The 13,179-nt window shown below is 42.5% G+C and overlaps 4 protein-coding genes across 5 annotated transcripts; 3 read left to right on the top strand and 1 right to left on the bottom strand.

Annotated features, from left to right (window-relative positions):
- The first annotated feature begins 1,146 nt into the window (after window positions 1-1,146).
- guca1c (guanylate cyclase activator 1C) lies at window positions 1,147-4,693 on the top strand. Its single transcript, XM_047335875.1, has 4 exons — window positions 1,147-2,253; window positions 2,794-2,943; window positions 3,363-3,450; window positions 3,691-4,693. The coding sequence occupies exons 1-4, from the start codon at window positions 2,059-2,061 to the stop codon at window positions 3,825-3,827; spliced, it is 570 nt and encodes a 189-aa protein (XP_047191831.1). The 5' UTR covers window positions 1,147-2,058; the 3' UTR covers window positions 3,828-4,693.
- Window positions 4,694-6,008: 1,315 nt separating this feature from the next.
- Window positions 6,009-6,664, top strand: LOC118299091 (thyroid hormone responsive). Its single transcript, XM_047335558.1, has one exon. The coding sequence runs from the start codon at window positions 6,139-6,141 to the stop codon at window positions 6,544-6,546; it is 408 nt and encodes a 135-aa protein (XP_047191514.1). The 5' UTR covers window positions 6,009-6,138; the 3' UTR covers window positions 6,547-6,664.
- Window positions 6,665-6,666: 2 nt separating this feature from the next.
- On the bottom strand, window positions 6,667-8,205 carry ndufc2 (NADH:ubiquinone oxidoreductase subunit C2). The gene is made up of 3 exons (XM_035622513.2): window positions 7,947-8,205; window positions 7,374-7,517; window positions 6,667-6,843 (listed from the first exon to the last, which is right to left on the bottom strand). Exons 1-3 carry the CDS (start codon window positions 8,077-8,079, stop codon window positions 6,794-6,796), a joined length of 327 nt encoding a protein of 108 aa, XP_035478406.1. The 5' UTR covers window positions 8,080-8,205; the 3' UTR covers window positions 6,667-6,793.
- A 37-nt stretch (window positions 8,206-8,242) lies between these two features.
- Window positions 8,243-12,914, top strand: rab30 (RAB30, member RAS oncogene family). 2 transcript variants are annotated; one of them, XM_035622510.2, is made up of 6 exons: window positions 8,243-8,361; window positions 8,966-9,085; window positions 10,291-10,389; window positions 10,473-10,556; window positions 10,661-10,844; window positions 11,205-12,914. In XM_035622510.2, exons 3-6 carry the CDS (start codon window positions 10,297-10,299, stop codon window positions 11,453-11,455), a joined length of 612 nt encoding a protein of 203 aa, XP_035478403.1. In that variant the 5' UTR covers window positions 8,243-8,361; window positions 8,966-9,085; window positions 10,291-10,296; the 3' UTR covers window positions 11,456-12,914. The 2 variants fall into 2 exon arrangements, with proteins under 2 accessions (XP_035478403.1, XP_035478404.1); XM_035622511.2 differs by lacking the exon at window positions 8,243-8,361 and having other exon boundaries at window positions 10,296-10,389.
- Window positions 12,915-13,179: the final 265 nt, after the last annotated feature.

The following is a 13,179-nucleotide window of genomic DNA, read 5'->3' as shown; positions in this document are numbered from 1 at the left end:
TTGACTGACTAAATAATCATAATTATAATGCCAAGATGTGGTGAACTTGAATACTTCTACTTGGATACAGGTTTTGGGGATTTATATAGAAATAAAGTTGTTATTCTGATGACATTGCATATAAAAAAAGTGATATTTTATGTCACTCAAAGACTAAAAGAAGATTGAACAAGACAACCAGAAGAGTTTTTGTCTGTTCTGAAAAGACGACACAATTAATAATACTATACAGGGAAGGAAATGCTAAGCAATAATTTTTTTTTCCTGGGCCACCGCTCATTTTTTTCTCTGAAGAGAGAACTATATTTTCAAATGCCGTTCCCAAACGTCCTTGTTCCATGACAGTCGCATGCTGGTCAAAAGTTTTAAGAAGTGGCGCATCACAGGAATCCAAGAGGTTTGAACGGCTCATTGCTGTACATGAAATCCAAATCAGTCCGCCTGCTCTTTGAAACCTGCAAGCGTTGCAAATGGTGCGATGCACGAGAGCCAACCTGCACGTTTCTGTTCGGGCTGAGTTTATTGATTCAGCTTCAGTTGACCTGGGCCCCTCTTTACTGTATTTTCTGCAGGTGTGTCTATCTCTGTTCCGTTAAAGTAAACACTTTCCTTAATCTGTTGGCAGCGCTGAGGGTTCATGGACCGTTGGCATGTGGCGGCGGCATGGATTCTGGCTGTGTATAGTGGACACTGGCTGCCTTGTGCTGCGTGTCTGTGGTGGTCCATCTCAGCCCTATTTTGAGAATTGTTAATCACCTAAAGCCAGATTTACTATAAGGAGCATCCTGAGCTTTGATAGCCTGGTTGGCTTAAACAGCAGTCACTGCTTCCAAGCCCCTGAGATGGGTTGTGCAGAGCCACACTTGGGTCAAACGTGGGTCAACAACGCTGTTAAATCAGCCGTCATCTTGGAGCAATTAGTGCAAGTTAGTGCAGTCTCATAGACTCAGACTGTGCCGCAGTTAAAATCTACTCTCTAACGTGTGAAGTATAAAACTGATATACTGTAAGTCAAAGAGCATCACTATATAATTAATTGTTATTTGATAATGTATATATTATATTCTTTTAATATCCTTTATCTCCTTGTTAGCTCTATGTCTACACAACCAGTTTTGCTTTTCTTAGCATTAGGAGAAAAGTGGAAAAGAGACCTCTTAATGCAAAGCTTCTTTGCTTGTCACGGAACGAGAAAGCAAACGTATGGACCCCCTCATCCGTCACACAGCACATTATTATTTTGACCTGATGGTGGCAACTACTGTTTAATTCTTTGCGAATGGTGGGTCAGGTGATTCAATTTATTTCATAGAACAACTCATTACAGGTAGACTCAATGGGGTTCCGCGTTAATGTTAATCTACTACAACATGTGTGACTATATTTATTGTCGGAGGCTTAATTTTCTGAGGAGGACAGGTTGGTCTCCAGGGGAATCCCCTTGGTTAATTCCTGGAGAATCCCAGGGGGTGTGTGTGATAACCCTTTGTGAGTGGGCACACAGTCATTTGTGGGCAAACCCAGATGATTCATTTGCATGCAGAAAAAAATGTGATGTGAGTGAGGAAAAAACATTGTGGTAATCGGGAAAATGAATGGAAAAAGTAAGTAAACAGTGACATAGAAATATAGAACAAAAAATATATGAATGAAAAATAAATGCAACTTTGTGCCCCTGCTCCATGGCGGGCCATCTGGTCAAGGTCATGGATTGAACTCGGTATTTCTCTAGGACACGAGGGAACTTCCTGTATCGCCTACTAAGAGTCCTAACTCTCTGGATATTGGCATACACCCTCTTTTTTAGCCCTTCGCTCATAGCGCATGCAATGTTCTGAAGTTCTAGGAAGACTTCGGCCATTATCCCATTAGGGGTTATATCTGCTTTTGGCCTCGGGCCGAGACTTAAAGATTAAGGCGGTTGTTGCATGTGTCTCGGGTCAGACCTCAGTGCTGCCCAGTGCTCTGTGTGAACACTGTCCTCTCTCGCATCAGCCTCACCAACGGCTCTCTGCAGGATTCTTGGTCAAAACAAACCCAAAACCCTCTCTTGGAATAATGGGTGGCAACTGCTCCAGCCTGGATGATATAATGGAGGAAGACATGCACCACTGGTACACCAAATTCATGAGGGAGTCGCCCTCGGGGCTCATCACACTCTTCGAGCTCAAGACAATGCTCGAAATGAACGGCATGACGGAGGAGGCCAGCAGCTATGTGGACCAGGTCTTCTTCACCTTCGACATGGACGGGGTAAGAAAACGCCTGCCACGCATTTGTTCTCCACAGGCCAGGAACACATGGGCCGTGTGATTCCCTCAGGTTATGTTTTTGACCAAAAAAATATTGTTGGACGTCTGAAGAAACGCTTGCTCAGCAAAATCCTCTTGCGTTTACCGTGTTGAAGAAATTATTATTATTATTATTATTATTATTATTATTATTATTAATAATGGTACATTATCTCAATTGAGTTTCCATGAAGATTGTGTTATTTTAAAAGGAATATTCAGAGATTTCTGACATTTTAAGAGGCTTCATCTGAGGTCAAACTCTACTACTGAGTCCTGGACCACTTCATGAAGCTTAGGACAAAAAGTCATGTATTTACGTAAGAGTAACATTTAACTGTCTGATTCCTCAGAATTACATTACACATACAGGCCTGTGATAAAACACTGATAAAACAGTAAAAAATCACACCCACAATAATAAATAATTTGGATGTTGCAGTGCACAGGGATATACATATTGCTTTTCCTAACTGATTTTTTTTTGTGTATTCTTTTGCAGGATGGCTACATAGACTTTGTGGAGTATATCGCAGCAATAAGCTTATTACTGAAAGGAGAAATAAACCAGAAACTAAAGTGGTACTTCAAGCTGTTTGATCAAGATGGGAATGGGAAAATTGACAAGGAGGAACTAGAGACTATATTCAAGGTACAGTATATTTGCTCTCAAATTTTAGATCATAATCAGAGTGTCACAGATGCCAAGGGACCTGGCCATCGGCGGTTCCCTGAATCGGAAGATTAGCCCTACTGCGAAAGAGCAGACATTGGGTTAACCTGCTGCGAACTAGACATGACAGCTAATCCACGGGGCTTTATTGTCTAAATATGGCCTTGTGTATAACCCAAATCACAAAAAGTAATTTTTGCTCAAATCATGACTTCTGTGAAATACTTTATGGTGCAGTAATATCAATAGCAGTTGTTGTGGGACCAGTATGAAGTGGTTTCCTGGTTCTTGCCACCATCAAGCAGCTGAATGGAAGCAGGCACAGCATCATATTAAGTGTTGAGGGACTTTGTATAAATCTGTGTGACTAGCTAAACTGTGTGAACTCTTCCTATCAGGCAATTCAAGATATCACCAGGAGTTACGACGTCCCCCCAGAGGAGATTGTGACACTTATATATGAGAAAATCGATGTCAATGGAGAAGGTAACAAATATTTTGAGCCCGTAATCCGACAATTTATCAGCCCTCAACGCGGGAATGACTTATCAATAACATTCCCACAGGTGGCAAATAATGATTTCAGAGAAAATAGGAGTAAGAAGGAATGGTAAATGACAAAATCACAAGTCGTATTGTCATTATGATTACTATAAACCTCAGCATTCTAAAGGAACTGTGATAGTTGAGACGTTGGTCATCTTCGCTGCTGTCTTGTGTCCTCAGGTGAGCTGACGCTGGAGGAGTTCATCAGCGGCGCAAGGGAGCATCCTGACATCATGGACATGCTCAGCAAGATGATGGACCTCACCAACGTCCTGGAAATCATCATCAAAGGTCAGCGGAAGAAAGCCGTGAACTGAACTGAACAGTCAACGAGCTGGATCGTGTTGGGAGGAATCGACGTGGTTCTCGCGGTGGATTCAGCGTTGAGGAAACAGTGCATGTGCTTGCTGAAGAGCTGAGTCCCTTCTCAGACTGCACAGAATGAACTGAACGAACATGACAGTGCAGCCCGACGCAGATCTGTCAGCCGCCCAATGGGTGAAGGGGATTTGTTCTCAGCCTTTTCGGCCTGTGGTCTCACATTTCTTGTACAATTTCGGTTAAAGGTTGACAACACTTTATCAGATTACATGTTTGGAGTGTCTCAGTGAAGAAGACTGGCCCGACTGCTCGCGAGCTCCCACCATGTTTCAAGTCGATGGTGCAAAGCAAAGTGGGTAGATCACTTTGCTTCATGGCATTAGTTTACCGAGCTGGAAATGCCGCACAAGCCTCTCTCTGGTTTGCAGAACCGTCAGGCAGAGTGCAGTCAGCCCAAAACGTCTTTGGGATAATTAATCATCCGACAAGATTTCGATTTGAATGTATTGAATTCCACAGTTCTATTCTGATAAGTTCTGTTGAAAACTGGTGCAAAACTATTTTTTTTTTTATAAAACCTGGGAACTTCCTTTGCCAATTAAAGACATAGTTACTGTATTTTGGTGTTAAGATATTAACCTTTCACAAACACAAGCATTTAAATTGTTTCATCTTTGTTTTGTGTGGTTGCCCTTGGATGAAAACTAATCTGCTGGATTTAAAAAACAAAAAACAAATCTGGATTGTAACTGAATACAAATGTATTGTCAAATTATCAAAAATGTTGTCACCGTGCACATGAAATGTAACACCCCACAGTATTTTGCTGCAATTAAGATTACAGTGTTGCCTTAAAAACCAACAGTGTTTTTCTTTCTTTTAAGGAGTTCATTTTTTCAAGAAAACTAAATCTTCCCGTTGCCGCAGTTGTTACATTGTGCAATACATCACTAAATGAATTTCACATTTCTCAAAAGTTCTGTTTGACATCTGCAGTACGGCCCAGTTGTGTTGTTTGTGGTTGAACAACAGAGGGAGATGTTACACAGACTGGACATTTTCCCCCAGCATGCATGGCGAGAGTTTTTCTATTTTCTATTCTATTGTTATGCACACATAGTATAGTAGAGAATGGTGGGGGCGATAAGTTATAATACACTGGTTAGACACGGGCTGACCACTGAAAGAGCTCAAGGATGCCACCTTGTGAGCGCAGGAACTCAGGTTATTCACTGGTGACAAATGTAAAGTGCTGGCTGCAGATGGCAGAAGTTATTTTCAGGCCCCTTTTTATTGCTGAGTTGATTTCAGCTTACGGTGAAAAGAGAAAGACAGCATGCTTCAAGACACTTAGGGATTTGAAACTGTTGAGTTTAAAAAGCCAAATTTCTCAATGTATTTAAGTAGCTGAATTCTATTTGGGATGAGATCTGGCCTTGGACATGAAATGGAAAACAGTGTCTGGTGTCACAACAACAGAATTGTTTCAAATAACAAACATATTCATAAAAACCTATTTCAAATTCTTACTGATCCCAGGAGCAGCTATCATATTCTAAAATAACGATCTTTCCCATTTGAACCGACTTAAATTGGTTATTCCTGCCAAAAATACCAGAGCTTTTCACACACACACACACACACACACACACACATGCACGCAAGAACATTAGGATCAGTAATCGTTTGTGTTTGCTCCCATTTCATCCAGTGGCCGCTTCCCTTATTTTCTTATATCAGGCACGTAATGAGACAGAATATTCTTTGTAAGACCAAGCATCCAAGTTCTCTTTGCCTTTGCAATATTATGTGCAATCAAACATCAGAAGAACCCAAAGTTCAGACCTAAAAAATAACCTGCAAATCTAAACACAGCTGACCTTGGCTGAACACTATAAGCCTCTTTATTTGGGGTCAAAATTTGATATCCCTCAGCTCATATTTTGACCTAAACCAATCAACATTAAACCATGTGATCCTTCATACTGAGGTCATTCAAACCCAGCGGTCTGTTTGGTTAATAATTTGACAGAGGCTCTTTTAAGTGCAAACTGGTTGGATATTATTTTGAACTCTGGGAACCTGAAGGTTGTGTAAATCAAGTAGAGATAAGGGTTTGACTCCACATAGCACTGAGAGTGCTTCCTGAATGCATCGGACGATGTGTTTACGTAACCGCAGCGATCAACCCACCTGCACACATCGTATAAATTCACTATCTGCTCTGCACAGCTTTGCACTGCACACTGCTTCCTTCTGTCTTATCACCACAGCACAGGAACAGCTGACCACATCCAACTGGAAACCATGCAGAATGCCGAGGCCAGATTCAACAAGAACAGCCTTCTCTTGACTCTGAGAAGATACAGCTTGGCCGTCAGTGACATGGAGCAGACCATCCTCCTGCCCAGCCTGCTGCGAGATGTGCCCGCCGATGAGGTGTGGGACAGCGATGTCGCGGAGGAGTCGTGCGGAGACCTGTACGGAAACTACCTGATGCTCAAAACCATCAGGAACACAGTGGAGAGTGGCCTGGTTACCCTGGACGACCACAAGGCCAAGACCAACAAGACCCTGGAAACTCTGGTGGACACAGACCCTGAAGCCCTCTTCCACTTCCACCTGAGAGGACTGTTTTCTGTGATGAGTGACCTCACCAAGAAGTCTCGGAGCGTTACTGAGAAATACATGGACATCATCAGAGTGACAAATTAGAAATAAATGTGCATTGCCAAGACTCAGAATTTCTCTCTCTTAATTTGCAGACTGTAATAATCTCTTTTGAAATGATGGTGAAAGTAATGAATTTGAATAAACAGGAACTTTCCAGTCAGACAATGTTGAATTTCTTTTTATTTTATTTACATAGCTATATTTCACACAATATATGACAGAAAGGTTTCCCCCAAAAAGGACCACTGAAGACTGACGTCGGTCCACAAACGTTCTCTTCTGCCGACACTTAGCGCACAGGGTGAAAAGGCTCGACAATCTCTGCAAAGGTCTTTTTTTCTGGTGACATAAAAGAGGTAAAAAGGAAGAAGAGGTAAACAGAGAGAAACTGTGCAATTACACACATACACAGGTCATCGTTTTTTTTCTTTTTTAATACCAGTTCCTCTGTGTGGACTTAGAAATATCTCATTGCAACTCAAACGCAACAGAAATTATAACACTACACAACCTGCATATTTACAATCTGATATTGACAATGTTCGAAGGTACTGGTTCGTGATCAGCACATGACTGCTGTTAATAGTCAAATAAATGTGCAATATTTCATAAAAATCCACCTGGCACTTGCACAATTGTGCCTAAAATGTCCATCAAAATGTGATCGCTGACGTATAATTTGCTTAACCTCACAAAAAGATGCATGAGGTGAATTAATGGACACATTGGAATACAAGGATATGAAGACAGATGTGAGACACCGCAAAACATAATCAGATCATGCATGCAGACATATTAGACATGCATGCGTCAGTATTGTTGGATTATTTTGCCCGCACTTTGAGCAATAAACACATGAAACGACTCACCCTTTGGTGGAAAGTCCTCCGGGTGGAGTCTGATGTACTCGTACATCTCTCGATCATGTTTGGCGTACACGTAATTTGCATGTTTTGTCATGTGGTAGCCGACGAACCAGCCAAGTGTTGTCATCAGGACTTGTCGATGAACACCTACAAAAAAAAAAGGGAGAGTAGCACAGATCGTCATTACAACATTACGATTAATTACATCACACACGAGCTTTGTGATGAAGGCACCAATAGAGTCCACCGTTGTGCTCTTATTGTGAGGAACCACAGGCTGGGACACAGGGACACATTTCAAACCGTTTGATTTAGTTTTCCTTTAGTAAAACTAAATGGCACAGACAATTACATCCATTTCAGGGCTAGAAGAATAGGAATAGCCCATGCGTAAGTGGCCTCCGTCGGATTTATTACACATCAACAAACGCTATGAAACTAAAGCACCAGCAGACAGATGGTGAAGACGATTCTGCTTCTCTTCTTCTAACACTGAGGAACGAGGCTCAGACTGTTCATACAAACCGATCCCGTGGACGATGTGTGATTCGACGTGAATCGGAGGAACATGCTAACCTGACTTTAGCGGCGGCCTGAAGTTGACGGCGTTGTGAAGCAGCGCGGTGAACCAGCCGCAGCCGGCCAACCACAGCGAGTTCCCGTTGACGATCGCCGGCGGAGGCAGCCCCTTCGCATCGTCTCGTCCCATGGCGGCGGCGGCGGCGACGACAACACGGTGCCCGCAGACTCGATGTTTCAGTGACCTCCCGGTGTGTCTGCTCTCAGCGAGCGGCTCTAAACCTCCCGCAGGAAATGGAAATCAAGGGCACGGCGTGCAACGGCGAGCAAACGTCCGGGCGAAACGTTGGGGGGAGAGACACAACAGTTCCGCCTCCTCTCTTTCGTAGCGACCCGAACCCTTGGAGGACTGCACATTCAATCGAATTGCTTTTGGACCCAATAAAAACATTCTTTTGATTTAGTTTTTAAGGTAACACACACTAAACACCTGTAACCCCACCACTTGTTAAAGGTGATATTTATTAATTAAGCAACCGGACCAATACGGAGGACGTGAATGAATTCGGATAGCTAGCTTGTTGGTAGTAAACAGTAGCGGTAACAGTGAGTGTGGAGCAGTTCGAAGATCGAAGACTAGTATTTCAATCATACCAGCACTATTATCAGTGATATTATAATATTATAGCACTAGTAGTAGCAGCCTTACGGAGTAATCCAAACGTTATTAGCTACTAATGCTCGGCCCCCATATGTCAATATTTAAGTGCCAACATTTAAGAATGTTTTATGCCATTCAAAATAGTCGAGCTGATATAGATTGATCACGTTGTTTGAAAAAAAACTAAAAGTTATGGGCAGATCAACTGTGAAATGATTTGCCTCGTGTGACACTGGCGGAAGGCAGTGGAGTAAATAAAAGCAATGAAAGACAGATCTCATTCAGCAGAGCAGAGCAGAGATCAGTGCAGTGCGTTAGCCCACTGAGTTACTGTGCATGTGAGCAGATGACATCATTGAGCGCGGTCCTCCTCCTCCTCCTCCTCCTCCTCCTCCTTCTCCTCCTCCTCCTCCAGGCTGCCGAGCTTCCACAGAAGAACCATGCCCTTCCCATCAGTGGCTCTCCCCGTCTGACGAGGTGACCGATGCATACCAAGTAGTGCAGAGTCCGGGGAGATCCCCCCGTGTTTTTCGGGGTAAGTGCAAACTCTATTTCTCCCCGGCGCGATGCGCAGAGCCTGGTCTTTTGATTGATTTCTTCTTCTGCAGATTTTGTGCCAGAAGGGCCAGAGTCGCACGGTAGCTCGCCGGCTGCTACCGTCGCTAGCTCCGCGACCATCAGGGCGATCGACTCAAAGGAGGAGCGCGATCAGCAAATACATGTCGCGTTCAACTCAGATTATATTCGGCGCAGGTTGTCAACGCGTTGACGTTGCGATCGAAAAGAAAAGCGAGAGAGGGAAGGGAAATGCGACACCGGGGTGTGTGTGTGTGTGTGTGGCGGGGGGGGGGGTCTTCATTGGACTCATCCCGAAAAATAATATTGTCCGTTATGATGTTATGTTCCGAAGGTTTTTTGATCGCATTGCAAGCAACTGATCGGTGTCTCCGTTGCTGTTTTGCTGTGAGACACCTTCTGGTTCTCTCGCACGCGCACAGGCCCGATGCACGGTGCCGCAGAGAATAATGAATACTGAGGCGGTGGGCTGTTTACACGTTGACGTGCGTGTGCGTGTGTGTGTGTGTGTGTGTGCATGTGCGTGTGTGTGTGTGGACATCGATATGCATGCGAGAGGTTCGTTCGCCCCGTCCTCCTTTTTCACTACTACAGGGTCTTTCCATAATAATGTGCACGACTCCTTAAAACTGCAGGACAAAAACATGAATAAAACCCATTAGGGATCTCACTAGCATGCACTTAACCATTATTGTGGTTAAAAAAATAAAATCATCAATTTTTTAGAATTTTACATATAATGTCCAGCAGAAGTCATTTCAGGTCACTTTCCTTATACACACACAGATTGTGGATGAAACTTAACATGATTTGTGAATCCTAACCCTAACGAAGTAAACTAACAAGTAAACTTTGTAACCCTGTAACATGTATTATTATTATCATCAGTACCAGAGGCAGGAACACAGACTTTGTACTAACTCTGTACTTCTTACGCTACTGTAGTTTTGAGTACTAAGCACAATGGAAATGTCTCAATATATCACACATGCTCCATTGCGACCAGTCTATTTGTACTGTCTCTCCCTCCAAGACCTTTTCAGAAGTGTACCAATGGCCTTAACATGCACCGGAGACATGCACTCATTTGAATCAAATGTGGTGATTTGTTAAAAAAATGAATTTACTCATCTCTCTTTTCTTTCCCCCTTTTCCCTTTCACAGTTTAGCATGAGCATGGAAGATTATGACTACCTGTTCAAGATAGTTCTAATAGGAAATGCTGGAGTCGGGAAGACATGCCTCGTCCGGCGCTTTACTCAGGTTTGTGTCTGTGCTTATGAGTTCGGAGTTATAACTTGAGTATATCCCAGTACAATGCAATAAAACATATCATTTAATTTTAGGGCCTTTTCCCACCTGGACAAGGGGCTACTATTGGAGTCGATTTTATGATTAAAACTGTGGAAATCAAAGGGGAGAAGGTCAAGGTATACAGAGATCTATTGTTTCTTCTTCTAAGAAGGGCAAGTGCCTTTTATTGTTAGTAATCGTGTTGATGGACCCGTGCTCATTCCAAATATCCGTTTTGCAGCTGCAGATATGGGACACAGCTGGACAGGAGAGATTCCGCTCCATCACTCAGAGTTATTACCGTAGTGCCAACGCCCTCATTCTCACGTACGACATTACCTGTGAGGACTCCTTCAGGTGCCTTCCAGAGTGGCTGAGGGAGATTGAGCAGTATGCCAACAACCAAGTGGTGACTATATTAGTCGGTAAGAAAACTCAATTTCATCATGTCCATCGGACGAAACTGAGTAATAGCAACACATGCACTAAATTTCACTGGAACTGACCTGGTTTTCTAAATCCACCTGAATGCGAGCATGAATGACTGAACTTTCAACAGCAGCAGTTTTGATTTGATTAGATTTGCATAAGGCCTTTTTTTTTTTCTTCTATTGGACATTTTATTGTGTGGTGGGGTGTTTTTTTCACTTCTTTTTTGTGAGTACACCCACTCCACTTCCATCTGCCTCATCTACGCCCACCACTGTTCAGGAAGTGCTTCGTCTTATCTGCGTCCCGATGCGGAGAAGTGTGTGTTGACGGACAAATGTGTGTGTGTCCCGCAGGTAACAAAATCGATCTGGTGGAGAAGAGGGAGGTTCTCAGACAGAGGGCTGAAGACTTCGCCGAGGCGCAGAGCATGTTGTATCTGGAGACCTCGGCCAAGGAGTCCGACAACGTCGAGAAACTTTTTCTCAACCTGGCCTGCGAGCTCATTCGAGAGGCCAAGCAGAACAAGCTGGATAACAATGATACTGCCCCGATGCCCGGCGAGGGTAAGACCATCAGTTACTTGAGCTGCTGCAGCCTCAATTAGAGAGAGAGCTCCGGCCTTCTGGCTGTGGAATCTCAGTAGCCATTGACTGTAGAGGGCAGGTGGCTGAGCCCCAATGCCTCCGTCCCTCTAAGATGACATAAAGCCTCTTAGTTCTGTCATTTCTTGTCCCATGCCTTTTTTTAATGCTGCACACGGGGGGTTAGTCAACTTAGGTTTGGCCTTCCAGGAGCAAACATATTTAGGATGCTGCCATTGTGGAGAAAATTATACTCAGTGCAACAGGACGTAAAGTATGTCTGCCTGATGCATCCAGGAATCGGAGTAGGGCTAAATTTGGTCCTCTTCACGCTGAAATGGCAGAACTCTCCCGTTTGGGCTTTAGGCTCCATTTTCATCAAGCGTCAATGTTCACCAGCAGTGTTACGTGAGTGAAAAACCTCCACCAGGTATTTTGTTACAGATTCAAAAAAACTTCACGATCATTGGAGGTTATCAGTAGTACAGCTGACAATATGTTTACAACACAGTATGTTTTTAAAATCACCAAGTCTGATCAAGTGGCAAGAAAACTATACAATCGTTTCCCCTGAAATCCATTGCACAGTTGTATTCAATTAATTTCCCCCACAACAGTTTCTTCTGAAAATTGCATAAAATGTTATTAACTTTTGTAATCTCATTTCTGTGTAGTTATTTGCACCCGTCAGTACAAACTGTGAAATATATGTTCCCCTTAGATTTTTACTTGCTGCTAAAATGTTTTTATGTCAGATAACACACGTATAAATACTACATTGAATCAGCGATGACGTTGCTTTTTTTTCTTTGTATACTTGCAGTGCTTATAATTAGTCAGTTTATTTAGTTTGAAGCGAGTCTGAAAGTTTCAGTCACATGTAGAAATAATGAACTGTTTATCACTTTACATTATTTTAACCGTCAGCGTTTCCTTTTCCCCATAGACATGAATATCTTTGCCTTTGTTGTTGCTACCTAGCCATGAAAATGTATGACTTCTTTTTTTTCTGAAGCCGTTTGTTTATGTAGTTTTCTATGACTTGTTGTATTTCATATGCTTTTATTGTGAAATTCGATTGTCCAAGATTGATGTTTTGCCATAATTTGTAGTGTCTGACTTTATCTTTCATATATTTGCCATAACTGTAATGTATCGTATTGCACAATGCCATTTACTGCACACTTATTTTTATTGTAACATTTTGTCTTTTGTTGTACAGACTTGTAGTACATCTTGGCACTTTGCTTTTTCTACTTATTATTTTCAGTAATCTCTTTGTACAATTGGCGAGCATTTTGTTATGCCTTTTACCTTAAACATCAGCAGTTACCTACTGTTAATTCCTTGCATCTTCTTGTCAAACCAGTATGGGAAATACAAAGGATTACACTGTTGGGATATTGTGCTTTTTTTCCCTTTATGTGTACCAAATAATCCCTTAAAATACTCTGTACATTAACATTAAATACTTACACTACATGTACTGCATCTGTTTTATGTTACCCCTTAAGGTCACTGCACAGGAAATGGTTAAGTGAGTCCATAAATCAGATTTATTTGCATTATTGTATGTTGCATTTTTTCACTGGAAGTTTCAGTATGCTGTGAAGTCTGATCTGACCCGAAATCGGGTGGGGCCTGATATATTCATTTGGGCTGGCATTACCACCATCTGCTGGATGGTTGCAAGAAGTACAAATACAAATTACATAGAGTAATGGTTCTTAAAGTGTGGTTTGGATAC

The sequence above is a fragment of the Scophthalmus maximus genome, chromosome 11, assembly GCF_022379125.1.
Source record: "Scophthalmus maximus strain ysfricsl-2021 chromosome 11, ASM2237912v1, whole genome shotgun sequence".
NCBI classification, from domain to species: Eukaryota; Metazoa; Chordata; class Actinopteri; order Pleuronectiformes; family Scophthalmidae; genus Scophthalmus; species Scophthalmus maximus.
Note: the sequence above shows the minus strand (reverse complement) of the source record. Positions and strands in the feature narration are given on the sequence as shown.